This window comes from Lissotriton helveticus, chromosome 5_1 (assembly GCF_964261635.1).
Source record: "Lissotriton helveticus chromosome 5_1, aLisHel1.1, whole genome shotgun sequence".
NCBI lineage: Eukaryota > Metazoa > Chordata > Amphibia > Caudata > Salamandridae > Lissotriton > Lissotriton helveticus.
Window position 1 is genome coordinate 2,129,824,746 of NC_136065.1, and position 15,415 is coordinate 2,129,840,160.

General features: G+C 55.5%; 1 protein-coding gene across 2 annotated transcripts in view; it reads right to left on the bottom strand.

Moving 5' to 3' along the window:
* Positions 1-15,415, bottom strand: part of FUBP3 (far upstream element binding protein 3) — a 303,302-nt gene that overhangs the window by 98,712 nt on the left and 189,175 nt on the right. For both annotated transcript variants that reach the window (XM_078646216.1, XM_078646214.1), the window contains exons 13-16: positions 10,914-11,074; positions 10,715-10,785; positions 9,865-9,941; positions 5,704-5,775 (exon numbers count right to left, since the gene is read on the bottom strand). In XM_078646216.1, coding sequence (XP_078502342.1) covers positions 5,704-5,775; positions 9,865-9,941; positions 10,715-10,785; positions 10,914-11,074 — 381 coding nt within the window. The remainder of the gene's footprint in view (positions 1-5,703; positions 5,776-9,864; positions 9,942-10,714; positions 10,786-10,913; positions 11,075-15,415) is intronic.

The following is a 15,415-nucleotide window of genomic DNA, read 5'->3' on the forward strand; positions in this document are numbered from 1 at the left end:
TATCCCAACCACACACACACACACCACTCCATATCCAACCACCACACACACACACCACTCCATATCCAACCACACACACACACACCACTCCATATCCAACCACCACACACACACACCACTCCATATCCAACCACCACACACACACACCACTCCATATCCAACCACCACACACACACACCACATCCAACCACTACACACACACCACTCCATATCCAACCACTACACACACACCACTCCATATCCAACCACCACACACACACACACACACACACACACACCACTCCATATCCAACCACCACACACACCACTCCATATCCAACCACCACACACACACACACACACACACCACTCCATATCCAACCACCACACACACACCACTCCATATCCACCACACACACACACCACTCCATATCCACCACACACACACACACACCACTCCATATCCACCACACACACACACAACTCCATATCCAACCACCCCACACACACCACTTCATATCCAACCACCACTCCATATCCAACCACCACACACACACACACCACATCCAACCACCACACACACACCACTCCATATCCAACCACCACACACACACACACCACTCCACATACAACCACCACACACACACACACCACTCCACATCCAACCACCACACACACCACTCCATATCCAACCACCACACACACCACTCCATAGCCAACCACCACACACACCACTCCATAGCCAACCACCACACACACCACTCCATATCCAACCACCACACACACCACTCCATATCCAACCACCACACACACACACCACTCCATATCCAACCACCACACACACACACCACTCCATATCCAACCACCACACACACACACCACTCCATATCCAACCACCACACACACACACCACTCCATATCCAACCACCACACACACACACCACATCCAACCACTACACACACACCACTCCATATCCAACCACTACACACACACCACTCCATATCCAACCACTACACACACACCACTCCATATCCAACCACCACACACACACACACACACACACACACACACACACACCACTCCATATCCAACCACCACACACACACCACTCCATATCCAACCACCACACACACCACTCCATATCCAACCACCACACACACACACACACACACCACTCCATATCCAACCACCACACACACACCACTCCATATCCACCACACACACACACCACTCCATATCCACCACACACACACACCACTCCATATCCACCACACACACACACCTCCATATCCAACCACCCCACACACACACACCACTTCATATCCAACCACCACTCCATATCCAACCACCACACACACACACACCACTGCATATCCAACCACCACCACACACACACCACTCCATATCCAACCACCACACACACACACCACTCCATATCCAACCACCACACACACACACCACTCCATATCCAACCACCACACACACACACCACATCCAACCACTACACACACACCACTCCATATCCAACCACTACACACACACCACTCCATATCCAACCACTACACACACACCACTCCATATCCAACCACCACACACACACACACACACACACACACACACACCACTCCATATCCAACCACCACACACACACCACTCCATATCCAACCACCACACACACCACTCCATATCCAACCACCACACACACACACACACACACCACTCCATATCCAACCACCACACACACACACCACTCCATATCCAACCACCACGCACACACACCACTCCATATCCAACCACCACACACACATACCACTCCATATCCAACCACCACACACACACACCACTCCATATCCAACCACCACACACACCACTCCATATCCAACCACACACACACACACACCACTCCATATCCAACCACACACACACACACACCACTCCATATCCAACCACACACACACACACCACTCCATATCCAACCACACACACACACACCACTCCATATCCAACCACACACACACACACCACTCCATATCCAACCACCACACACACACACCACTCCATATCCAACCACCACACACACACACCACTCCATATCCAACCACCACACACACACACAACTCCATATCCAACCACCACACACACCTCTCCATATCCAACCACCACACACACACACACCACTCCATATCCAACCACCACACACACCACTCCATATCCAACCACCACACACACACACACCACTGCATATCCAACCACCACACACACACACACACCACTCCATATCCAACCACCACACACACACACCACTCCATATCCAACCACCACGCACACACACCACTCCATATCCAACCACCACACACACCACTCCATATCCAACCACCACACACACCACTCCATATCCAACCACCACACACACCACTCCATATCCAACCACCACACACACACACACACCACTCCATATCCAACCACCACACACACACACACACCACTCCATATCCAACCACCACTCCATATCCAACCACCACACACCACTCCATATCCAACCACCACACACACACCACATCCAACCACCACACACACACACACACACACCACTCCACATCCAACCACCACACACACACACCACTCCATATCCAACCACCACACACACACACACCACTCCATATCCAACCACCACACACACAATCAATCAATCAGGCCATTTGTATAGCGCACTACTCACCCGGGAGGGTCTCAAGGCGCTTGGGGGGAGGGGTATGCTACTGCTTGAACAGCCAGGTCTTGAGTTGTTTCCTGAAGGCAAGATGGTCCTGGGTCAGCCGAAGGTGGATGGGGAGGGAGTTCCAAGTCTTGGCAGCCAGGTAAGAGAAGGATCTTCCTCCGGCGGTGGCTCTTCGGATGCGTGGTACGGCTGCGAGGGCGAGGCTGGTGGACCGTAGCTGGCGGGTGGGCGTGTAGAAGGTCAGGCGGTCGTTGAGGTACTTGGGGCCCAGGTCGTGGAGAGACTTGTGTGCGTGGGTGAGGAGCCGGAACGTGATCCTCTTGTCGACTGGGAGGCAGTGCATGTTCCTCAGGTGGCTGGAGATGTCGCTGCGTCGGGGGACATCCAGGATGAGTCGGGCGGAGGCGTTCTGGATGCGCTGGAGTCTTTTCTGTAGCTTGGCTGTGGTTCCGGCGTAGAGGGCGTTTCCGTAGTCCAGTCGGCTGGTGACGAGTGCCTGGGTGACAGTCTTCCTGGTCTCGGTCGGGATCCAGCGGAAGATCTTGCGAAGCATACGCAGGGTGTTGAAGCACGATGAGGAGACGGCGTTGACTTGTCTGGTCATCGAGAGGGAGGGGTCCAGGATGAAGCCCAGGTTGCGTGCGTGGTCGGTTGGCTTGGGTGCGGTGCCCAGGGCTGGGGGCCACCAGGAGTCGTCCCAGGCGGAGGGCGAAGATCCCAGGATGAGGACTTCCGTCTTGAACGAGTTCAGTTTCAGGCGGCTGTCCTTCATCCACTCGGCGACGACTTTCATCCCTTCGTGTAGGCAGGTTCTGGCGGTGTCGGGGTCTCTGGTGAGGGAGAGGATCAGCTGGGTGTCGTCGGCGTAAGAGATGATTTTGAGGTTGTGCTGGCGTGCGATGGCTGCGAGAGGTTTCATGTAGATGTTGAAGAGGGTGGGGCTGAGTGAAGACACACACACGCCATATCCAACCACCACACACACACACCACTCCATATCCAACCACCACACACACACACCACTCCATATCTAACCACCACACACACACCACTCCATATCTAACCACCACACACACACCACTCCATATCCAACCACCACACACACACACCACTCCATATCCAACCACCACACACACACACCACTCCATATCCAACCACACACACACACACACCACTCCATATCCAACCACACACACACACACACACACCACTCCATATCCAACCACACACACACACACACCACTCCATATCCAACCACACACACACACACCACTCCATATCCAACCACCATACACACACCACTCCATATCCAACCACCATACACACACCACTCCATATCCAACCACCATACACACACCACTCCATATCCAACCACCATACACACACCACTCAATATCCAACCACCATACACACACCACTCCATATCCAACCACCATACACACACCACTCCATATCCTACCACCATACACACACCACTCCATATCCGACCACCATGCACACACCACTCCATATCCGACCACACACACACACCACTCCATATCCAACCACCACACACACACACACCACTCCATATCCAACCACCACACACACACACACCACTCCATATCCAACCACCACACACACACACCACTCCATATCCAACCACCACACACACACACCACTCCATATCCAACCACCACACACACACACACCACTCCATATCCAACCACCACACACACCACTCCATATCCAACCACCACACACACACACCACTCCATATCCAACCACCACACACACACACCACTCCATATCCAACCACCACACACACACACCACTCCATATCCAACCACCACACACACACACCACTCCATATCCAACCACCACACACACACACCACTCCATATCCAACCACCACACACACACACCACTCCATATCCAACCACCACACACACACACCACTCCATATCCAACCACCACACACACACTCCGCTCCATATCCAACCACCACACACACACACTCCGCTGCATATCCAACCACCACACACACACACACACCACTCCATATCCGACCACCACACACACACACCACTCCATATCCGACCACCACACACACACCACTCCATATCCAACCACCACACACACACACTCCATATCCAACCACCACACACACCACTCCATATCCAACCACCACACACACACACACACACTCCGCTCCATATCCAACCACCACACACACACACTCCGCTCCATATCCAACCACCACACACACACTCCGCTCCATATCCAACCACCACACACATTCCGCTCCATATCCAACCACCACACACACACCACTCCATATCCAACCACCACACACACATACACACCACTCCATATCCAGCCACCACACAGACACACACACACACCACTCCATATCCAACCACCACACACACACACCACTCCATATCCAACCACCCCACATATACACACACCACCAGTGGCTGCTCCTCCACTATAGCAGAGGAGCCTCACCCCCCCCCCACTGCTTTTAAGCAGTGCAAAGAAGCATAAAATGATAACTTCAAGTTATTGTCATTTTATGCTTGGTGGCGTGTTCTGCAGCTTTGCGGGCTGCTCTGCTCACAGAGAAGGGCAGGGGAGGAGTGGTTTGCCCACTCCTAAGTGCGCAGTGACCCAAACCACTTATGCACGCTTTCTATTTTCTCCATGCAGGCTGCCTAGGCTCCCATTTCCTGGTTGAGAGTCCAACCAGGACGCTCAAAACCAATCACAACGCTGCACTGCAGTGTTGCGATTGGTTAGTGGGGCCTGGCTGTACTTCTGTCCGAAGAGCAGCAGCGAAGACGCAGGACCTGGCGCAACAGTAAGTTTATTTATATTTATTTATTTTTAAAAACATGCACGACCCTTCCATACCCCCTTACCCCCCCACACTACCCACCCTCCTCCACCCCACCCGGTCACCAGCGAGCCATGCCTGCCTCGACCCCACGCCACCCTAGATCCAAAGAGACTGTGCACCTACTTTGCTTTTTGTAATACTCCTCCCAGGCCTTGCTGTAGTCGGGCTGGTTGTTCTGCTGCTGGCTCTGCTGACCTGTGCAAAAGAATGTCGATAAAATGTGTTCAGGTGGGGATTTCTCCAAAGGATGCCTTCCACATGCCACATCTCCCATACACTCCACATGCCACATCTCCCATACACTCCACATGCCACATCTCCCATACACTCCACATGCCACATCTCCCATACACTCCACATGCCACATCTCCCATACACTCCACATGCCAAGGCTGCCTGCCTTCTGCTCCACTCCCCTCTCCCCGACATAGCAGAAGAGAGTTTGAAAGATCTGGGCTGGGCGGCTAGTCAAGACGCTCTTTGTGGCGAGGTTGGGGGTCAGCTTTAATGTCCACCTGCTGCTGCTGACAGGGACCTTCCTCCGGTGCCCTCTGCTTTCAGCACAAATCACTCCGGTCAACCGAGTGCAAGGGAACACAGCACTGAATATATTGCTTGACCAAGCAGATGTGCAGATGGGACCCGCTGGGACAGGCTAGCCCGGAATCACTCCATGGCTGGCTAGCCACATATCTGCTGGTCACTCGGGGGTAATGTATGGCACAGAAACCCTGGGACATACAGCCTGATTCATGAAGCTAAATTGCACTCGCAAAGGGCAAGATTCACAGAATCTTGCCTTTTGCGAGTGCAATTTTGGCATTTGGGATTCACAATCCCAAATGCAAAAATCGCTAATGAAGAATTAGCTAATATGCGAGGATTAGCATTTAAGGAATCTCTATTAGAGATTCCTTAAATGCTATTCATGACACTTTCAAAAATTGCGATTTTGCAAATTTGGGCCGCTATTTACCGAGAGGTCAGACCTCTCGGTAAATAGCAAAAACTCAGAAAAATGCTTTTAAAAGCATTTTTCTAAGTTGCATGTTGCACACACACATGTCCTTTGGACATGTGTGTGCGCAACACCTGTTCAAATATGCATTTTAGGGGTGCTACAGGGTGTCCTTTGGACACCACTGGCACCCTTAAAATCGCTATCTTATTTGCGAGTAGGTAATTGCTACTTGCAAATAAGGGATACTCCCCATTCATTCCTATGGGCCTTTTGGCCCATAGGAATGAATGGGGAGTTATTCCTTTTTTTGCGAGTAGGAAATTTCTACTCGCAAATAGAGAACATGTAGGAATCGCTATTTATTTAGCAATTCCTACATGAATGCCGTTTTGCGTGTCCTCAATAGCGAGTCGCTATGATTCGCTATTAGGGCCACGCAAAACGGCCCGTACATGAATCAGGCTGATAGAACAAGGGAGCCTTCATGGGACTGGGACAAGAAGGAGCAGAGTACCCACTCTCAGAAGCTCACATCACGCCCCTCTGCCAACCGCCAATTTCTCGGACAGACGCAGAGCACAGGCACAGAGACAGACGCAGAGCACAGGCACAGAGGCAGGCGCAGAGCACAGGCACAGAGGCAGGCGCAGAGCCAGACACAGAGACAGACGCACGGCACAGAGCCAGAGACAGAGCCAGACAGAGCCAGGTACACGGCACAGAGCCAGACAGAGCCAGGTGCACGGCACAGAGCCAGACAGAGCCAGGTGCACGGGACAGAGCCAGACGCACGGCACAGAGCCAGACAGAGACAGACGCACGGCACAGAGCCAGACACAGAGCCAGACAGAGACAGACGCACGGCACAGAGCCAGACACAGAGCCAGACAGAGCCAGACGCACGGCACAGAGCCAGACACAGAGCCACACAGAGCCAGACGCACGGCACAGAGCCAGACACAGAGCCACACAGAGCCAGACGCACGGCACAGAGCCAGACACAGAGCCACACAGAGCCAGACGCACGGCACAGAGCCAGTCACAGAGCCAGACAGTCACAGAGCCAGACAGAGCCAGACAGTCACAGAGCCAGACAGTCACAGAGCCAGACAGAGCCAGACAGTCACAGAGCCAGACAGTCACAGAGCCAGACAGTCACAGAGCCAGACAGAGCCAGACAGAGCCAGACAGAGCCAGACAGAGCCAGACAGAGCCAGACAGAGCCAGACAGAGCCAGACAGAGCCAGACAGAGCCAGACAGAGCCAGACAGAGCCAGACAGAGCCAGACAGAGCCAGACAGAGCCAGACAGAGCCAGACAGAGCCAGACAGAGCCAGACAGAGCCAGACAGAGCCAGACAGTCACAGAGCCAGACAGTCACAGAGCCAGACAGTCACAGAGCCAGACAGTCACAGAGCCAGACAGTCACAGAGCCAGACAGTCACAGAGCCAGACAGTCACAGAGCCAGACAGTCACAGAGCCAGACAGTCACAGAGCCAGACAGTCACAGAGCCAGACAGTCACAGAGCCAGACAGTCACAGAGCCAGACAGTCACAGAGCCAGACAGTCACAGAGCCAGACAGTCACAGAGCCAGACAGTCACAGAGCCAGACAGTCACAGAGCCAGACAGTCACAGAGCCAGACAGTCACAGAGCCAGACAGTCACAGAGCCAGACAGTCACAGAGCCAGACAGTCACAGAGCCAGACAGTCACAGAGCCAGACAGTCACAGAGCCAGACAGTCACAGAGCCAGACAGTCACAGAGCCAGACAGTCACAGAGCCAGACAGTCACAGAGCCAGACAGTCACAGAGCCAGACAGTCACAGAGCCAGACAGTCACAGAGCCAGACAGTCACAGAGCCAGACAGTCACAGAGCCAGACAGTCACAGAGCCAGACAGTCACAGAGCCAGACAGTCACAGAGCCAGACAGTCACAGAGCCAGACAGTCACAGAGCCAGACAGTCACAGAGCCAGACAGTCACAGAGCCAGACAGTCACAGAGCCAGACAGTCACAGAGCCAGACAGTCACAGAGCCAGACAGAGCCAGACAGTCACAGAGCCAGACAGAGCCAGACAGTCACAGAGCCAGACAGAGCCAGACAGTCACAGAGCCAGACAGAGCCAGACAGTCACAGAGCCAGACTGAGCCAGACAGTCACAGAGCCAGACTGAGCCAGACAGTCACAGAGCCAGACAGAGCCAGACAGTCACAGAGCCAGTCACAGAGCCAGACAGAGACAGTCACAGAGCCAGACAGAGACAGTCACAGAGCCAGACAGAGACAGTCACAGAGCCAGACAGAGACAGTCACAGAGCCAGACAGAGACAGTCACAGAGCCAGACAGAGACAGTCACAGAGCCAGACAGAGACAGTCACAGAGCCAGACAGACGCACGGCACAGAGCCAGACAGTCACAGAGCCAGACAGACGCACGGCACAGAGCCAGACAGTCACAGAGCCAGACAGACGCACGGCACAGAGCCAGACAGTCACAGAGCCAGACAGACGCACGGCACAGAGCCAGACAGACGCACGGCACAGAGCCAGACAGACGCACGGCACAGAGTCAGACAGACGCACGGCACAGAGCCAGACAGACGCACGGCACAGAGCCAGACAGTCACAGAGCCAGACAGAGCCAGACAGTCACAGAGCCAGACAGTCACAGAGCCAGACAGAGCCAGACAGAGCCAGTCACAGAGCCAGACAGAGCCAGTCACAGAGCCAGACAGAGACAGTCACAGAGCCAGACAGAGACAGTCACAGAGCCAGACAGAGACAGTCACAGAGCCAGACAGAGACAGTCACAGAGCCAGACAGACACACGGCACAGAGCCAGACAGTCACAGAGCCAGACAGACGCACGGCACAGAGCCAGACAGACGCACGGCACAGAGCCAGACAGACACACGGCACAGAGCCAGACAGACACACGGCACAGAGCCAGACAGTCACAGAGCCAGACAGACGCACGGCACAGAGCCAGACAGACGCACGGCACAGAGCCAGACAGACGCACGGCACAGAGCCAGACAGTCACAGAGCCAGACAGACGCACGGCACAGAGCCAGACAGACGCACGGCACAGAGCCAGACAGACGCACGGCACAGAGCCAGACAGACGCACGGCACAGAGCCAGACAGACGCACGGCACAGAGCCAGACAGACGCACGGCACAGAGCCAGACAGACGCACGGCACAGAGCCAGACAGACGCACGGCACAGAGCCAGACAGACGCACGGCACAGAGCCAGACGCACGGCACAGAGTCAGAGAGAGACGGAGAGAGACTGAGAGAGACAACTGTACTTACTTGGGACTTGCTGGCCAGGCTGCTGCCACGTTTGGTAGGTGTTGCCCCAACCCTGCGTCATAAATGCCTGAGGACCGCTGTGAAGAAGGACCGTGGTTAGAGATGGCAGCATTAAGCCCTCCAAGTACCAACTGCAGTCTCACCCTGTGAAACATGGGATGCAGGACGTGCAGTGCTTAGGGGACAGGGGCTCCGGCTGGAGGCACTACTTGCAGTCCAGAGGCCCAGACCCTCCCGCTCCCCCCGACAGCAGAGGGGCAAACAAGGGCCACACACAGGGTAGATGGGCCCCGCCCGTGCTTGATGTTGGGCCCCGCCACTGCTTGATTCATGAAAAGTAATAATGCGACCAAAAATTTTGCACAGAAGCCACGGCCGGCATACCCAAAGTGGGATTGCCAAACAGCAAAGGCTGTGTTGTAGGTTCTACCTCGTGACTCTCCAACCCCAGACAACTCCCTGCCTCCCCATCGCACTCTTGCAGGGTCTTTTTCATCCCTGCTTTCTCCCTTTCTCACCGCTATTCCCTCCCTCTCTCTTCCGGATTTGTGTTTTTTTCTTACTCTAGATCAAAGTTATCGTGCTGGTCCCAAAAAAGGAGAGGAAATAGGCCCTACCAGCAACTCAGGCTCAAATTAAGCACTACCTTGTGCAGACTCCGAACAAGCGAGGATTTTCCTGCAGTTGTGCCAGCAAGGAAGTCTACAAAGGGCCGATCCAAGATTGCGGGCTCAGCAGGCACAAGAATCTAGCCACGTCTATCAATACAGCTATGCATGAAGCGCCAACCCACGGGGCTTCCTGCCACTAGCTTGGACCGAGATGTCCTGTGCAAGATGAAGGAACTTACTTTTGATGAGGCGTAGCACCACCTTGGCTGAAAGGACTCTGGGCGAAGCCTGCAGGTCCGAGGCTCGTACCCTGAGGGAGACAAGAAACCAGCATGAGTAACAGAAGATGGCTACAAGCCAGAAAGAAGCCATTGGACCCAGGCTCTGTTTCCAACCCCCTTACTGTGGTACCATCCCCACGCCGCCAACAGTACCTACCCCAACTTTCTCATCGATGAGGTGTCTGGCCAGCTCGATCTGCTGAGGTACGCCGCGGATGGTGAACACCCGGAGGCTGGGGTCGGTGTTGGGGGGAGGGTTCCGCTGCAGCTCCACGTGGGCCCCGGACTGCTGGTTGATGCCTTTGATGTTCTCTCCACCTGCGGGAAGCAACAGGGAACACAACACGTTTATTTACAGTTTTCAAAGGGTGAACACGATACATGGCGCAGGGAGGTGGCGGGACGCATGGCGTGCAGGGATGTGAAAGAGCACACAGGGTTGGCGGTAGGCACGGCGCACATGGACGGCAGGCCGGGGCGCACATGGTGGACGGCAGGCTACATGGCGCACACAGGGGTTGGCGGGATGCACTGGGCGCACACGGGTTGGATAGGGTTGCGGGAGGCACTGGGCGCACACAGGATGGCGGCGCACATGGGGGATGGTGGGAGGCACAGGGCGCAACATAGCACACATGGAGATGGCGGGATACACGGCGCACACGGGGATGGCGGGATACACGGCACACGGGGATGGCGGGATACACGGCACACACGGGGATGGCGGGATACACGGCGCACACGGGGATGGCGGGATACACGGCGCACACGGGGATGGCGGGATACACGGCGCACACGGGGATGGCGGGATACACGGCGCTCACGGGGATGGCGGGATACACGGCGCACACGGGGATGGCGGGATACACGGCGCACACGGGGATGGCGGGATACACGGCGCACACGGGGATGGCGGGATACACGGCGCACACGGGGATAGCGGGATACACGGCGCACACGGGGATGGCAATGGCTGGGGCTTCACCTTTTTAAAACTGTAATCTACCAGTAAAATTGCTCCTCGGTGGGTACCTTTAATGACAAGCTGTTAAAAAATGTTCCCAAGGATTCCCAGGGGCATTTAACGCCATTTTTACGCTCGTGAAACACCATCGTTAGGACAGTGAAAAGCGTCCAAAACCTCTTATTGGGCGCCATCACTGTGCCAATTATACACTCATTTTGGGGACCTCCTGTTACGGTTTGAAGTGTGTTGTGTCCAGGACTGTCCATCTAGACCTAGTCCTGAACACAAACACTGCTCCAGGCGGCTGCGTTACTGTACCGTGACAACGTGCAGGCCAGCATTACGGAAACAGGACGTGGAGGAACTGGACGTCAGCCTCATAGGGCCATAGCAATAGGTAAGAAAGGCCAGCCCTGTGTGTACCCGGAAGACACGAGCAGACTGGAGGGGCTGTTTCGCCAGCCCAGGGCTCCACGCTTTATGTACGCAGGGGGTGCCAGGCAGGATTGGCAGACTTTGTTCACCTGGGGGGGAGCAACCAGAATCCAGGGCCAAGGTCGGCGTAGGAAAGCCTGGTCCCAGCTCGAGCGCCATGAAGTCCAGTCTGAGCTGCTACAGAGCCGAGCCGGAGAGCCCTGGCACCGGTGCCCGCGCAGGAGAGTGGGTGGCCCCATGGCACGGCGCTGGCCTCGTGGACGGCTGTGTGGGAGCCGGGCCTGCAGCTCACTCAAGCAGGAGCCTAATGAAAATAGAGTTGTGACTCTTCCTGGAGCCGGGGCAGAGGCTTCATGAAATCTGCTACACAAAGGGCCTGGCGAGGGGCCACAAAGGCTGCATTCATGGGGGGAATTTCACAGCACTTACAAATCAACAGCCCTCAAGTGGAGAACAAAAGGGTGGGCGGGGCAGCGGGGTGGAGGGAGAACAGCCCCTTGCAGCTTGTGACTTCTGTAAAGTTGGATACAGCCACCAGTCGAACATATGGAGAGCAGCCGGGTACAAACCAAGCAGAGAGCGACCAGAAGCAAAGCTGGCGAGTCTGGCAGAGAGCGACCAGAAGCAAAGCTGGCGAGCCTGGCAGAGAGCGACCAGAAGCAAAGCTGGCGAGCCTGGCAGAGAGCGACCAGCAGCAAAGCTGGCGAGCCTGGCAGAGAGCGACCAGCAGCAAAGCTGGCGAGCCTGGCAGAGAGCGACCAGAAGCAAAGCTGGCGAGCCTGGCAGAGAGCGACCAGCAGCAAAGCTGGCGAGCCTGGCAGAGAGCGACCAGCAGCAAAGCTGGCGAGCCTGGCAGAGAGCGACCAGAAGCAAAGCTGGCGCGCCTGGCAGAGAGCGACCAGCAGCAAAGCTGGCGAGCCTGGCAGAGAGCGACCAGAAGCAAAGCTGGCGCGCCTGGCAGAGAGCGACCAGAAGCAAAGCTGGCGAGCCTGGCAGAGAGCGACCAGAAGCAAAGCTGGCGAGCCTGGCAGAGAGCGACCAGAAGCAAAGCTGGCGAGCCTGGCAGAGAGCGACCAGCAGCAAAGCTGGCGAGCCTGGCAGAGAGCGACCAGAAGCAAAGCTGGCGCGCCTGGCAGAGAGCGACCAGAAGCAAAGCTGGCGAGCCTGGCAGAGAGCGACCAGCAGCAAAGCTGGCGAGCCTGGCAGAGAGCGACCAGCAGCAAAGCTGGCAAGCCTGGCAGAGAGCGACCAGAAGCAAAGCTGGCGCGCCTGGCAGAGAGCGACCAGCAGCAAAGCTGGCGAGCCTGGCAGAGAGCGACCAGAAGCAAAGCTGGCGAGCCTGGCAGAGAGCGACCAGCAGCAAAGCTGGCGAGCCTGGCAGAGAGCGACCAGAAGCAAAGCTGGCGAGCCTGGCAGGAAGCAAAGGCGGCGAGCCAGGCATAGGCGAGCACAGGGAGGGCTCTACCTCCGAGGCGCCTCTACCTGGTGCCCTGAGGGGCCAGCCACTGTCTTCAACCTGCATCGTTACTCGAACTACTCCCAGCTGAACAACAGAACGGAGGTCGTGGTCTTGGGGCCAAAGAAAGCCACAATCTCACGGCCATCCCTCAAACATTTGGGCCCCCCATTCAAGAGGCCTCCAAGTACAGAGCCAGGGCTTTGACTCCAGAGTGAGCCTCGATCCTCAGAGAAGCGAGGTGACCGGCAGACGCCGCCAGACGACCGCCAGACGACCGCCAGACGACCGCCAGACGACCGCCAGACGACCGCCAGACGACCGCCAGACGCCGCAAGGTGACCGCCAGACGCCGCAAGGTGACCGCCAGACGCCGCAAGGTGACCGCCAGACGCCGCAAGGTGACCGCCAGACGCCGCAAGGTGACCGGCAGACTCCGCAAGGTGACCGGCAGACGCCGCAAGGTGACCGGCAGACTCCGCAAGGTGACCGGCAGACTCCGCAAGGTGACCGGCAGATACCACAAGGTGATCCGTAGTTACCAGCAACACCTTGTAAAGCGAGGTGATCCGTAGTTACCTCCACCGCCTTGTAAAGAAGTGATCGGGAGCTCTCCGCCCCCTTGTAAAGCAAGGTGATCCGTAGTTACCTCCACCGCCTTGTAAAGCGAGGTGATCCGTCGTTACCGCCGCCTTGTAAAGCGAGGTGATCCGTAGTTACCGCCACCGCCTTGTAAAGCGAGGTGATCCGTAGTTACCGCCACCGCCTTGTAAAGCGAGGTGATCCGTAGTTACCGCCACCACCTTGTAAAGCGAGGTGATCCGTAGTTACCGCCACCGCCTTGTAAAGCAAGGTGATCCGTAGTTACCACCACCGCCTTGTAAAGCGAGGTGATACGTAGTTACCTCCACCGCCTTGTAAAGCGAGGTGATACGTAGTTCCCTCCACCGCCTTTTAAAGCGAGGTAATCCGTAGTTACCGCCACCGCCTTGTAAAGCGAGGTGATCCGCAGTTACCGCCACGTAAAGCGAGGTGATCCGTAGTTACCGCCACCGCCTTGTAAAGCGAGGTGATCTGTAGTTACCGCCCCCTTGTAAAGAGGTGATCAGGAGTTATCTCCACCCACTTGTAAAGCAAGGTGATCCGTAGCTACCTCCACCGCCTTGTAAAGCAAGGTGCTCAGTAGTTACCTCCACCGCCTTGCAAAGCGAGGTGATCTCTAGTTACCGCCACCGCCTTATAGACTGGGACCCATCATACCCATTTCTCCCGCCTACAGGCAGGGTTACACAAGCTAGACTACTGTAACATTTTGCATGCAGGCCTCCCCGATTACAGTGAACCATTTGCAGTCTCGTCAACGGGCTAGTGAAATAGGACCACACTCGTCAGGTTAGAGGCCATCTTCACTTGCCCCAGGGTAGGAAAGAGATGTGTAAAAATGGCCTGCCTGATATCTAAATGTGTCAATCAATTGCAAACTTGCTGCCTACGCGATCGCGTTGGTGTGTTTATGTGCGCTACAAAGCCCATTCCCATAGTCTGCTCCAGTTCCTCAGGGTCAAATCAAAACCCAAAAGGCAAGAGCATTTTCAGTTCAATTTCCAGCACAGCAGAAGTTGTAGCTTTATCTCTCACCATCTTCAAGCTAGCAGTTTTTCGCAGAGCTCTGAAACCATCTCTTTAAATAAGGTAACTGGCTGCAAGATCCGCTAGAGGTGCCCCAATTCCAGAATCCAGACGTATGAGAGGGTGTGTTCGATGGAGCAGAGTATATGGTGGAAGGCGGGTCACTACAGAA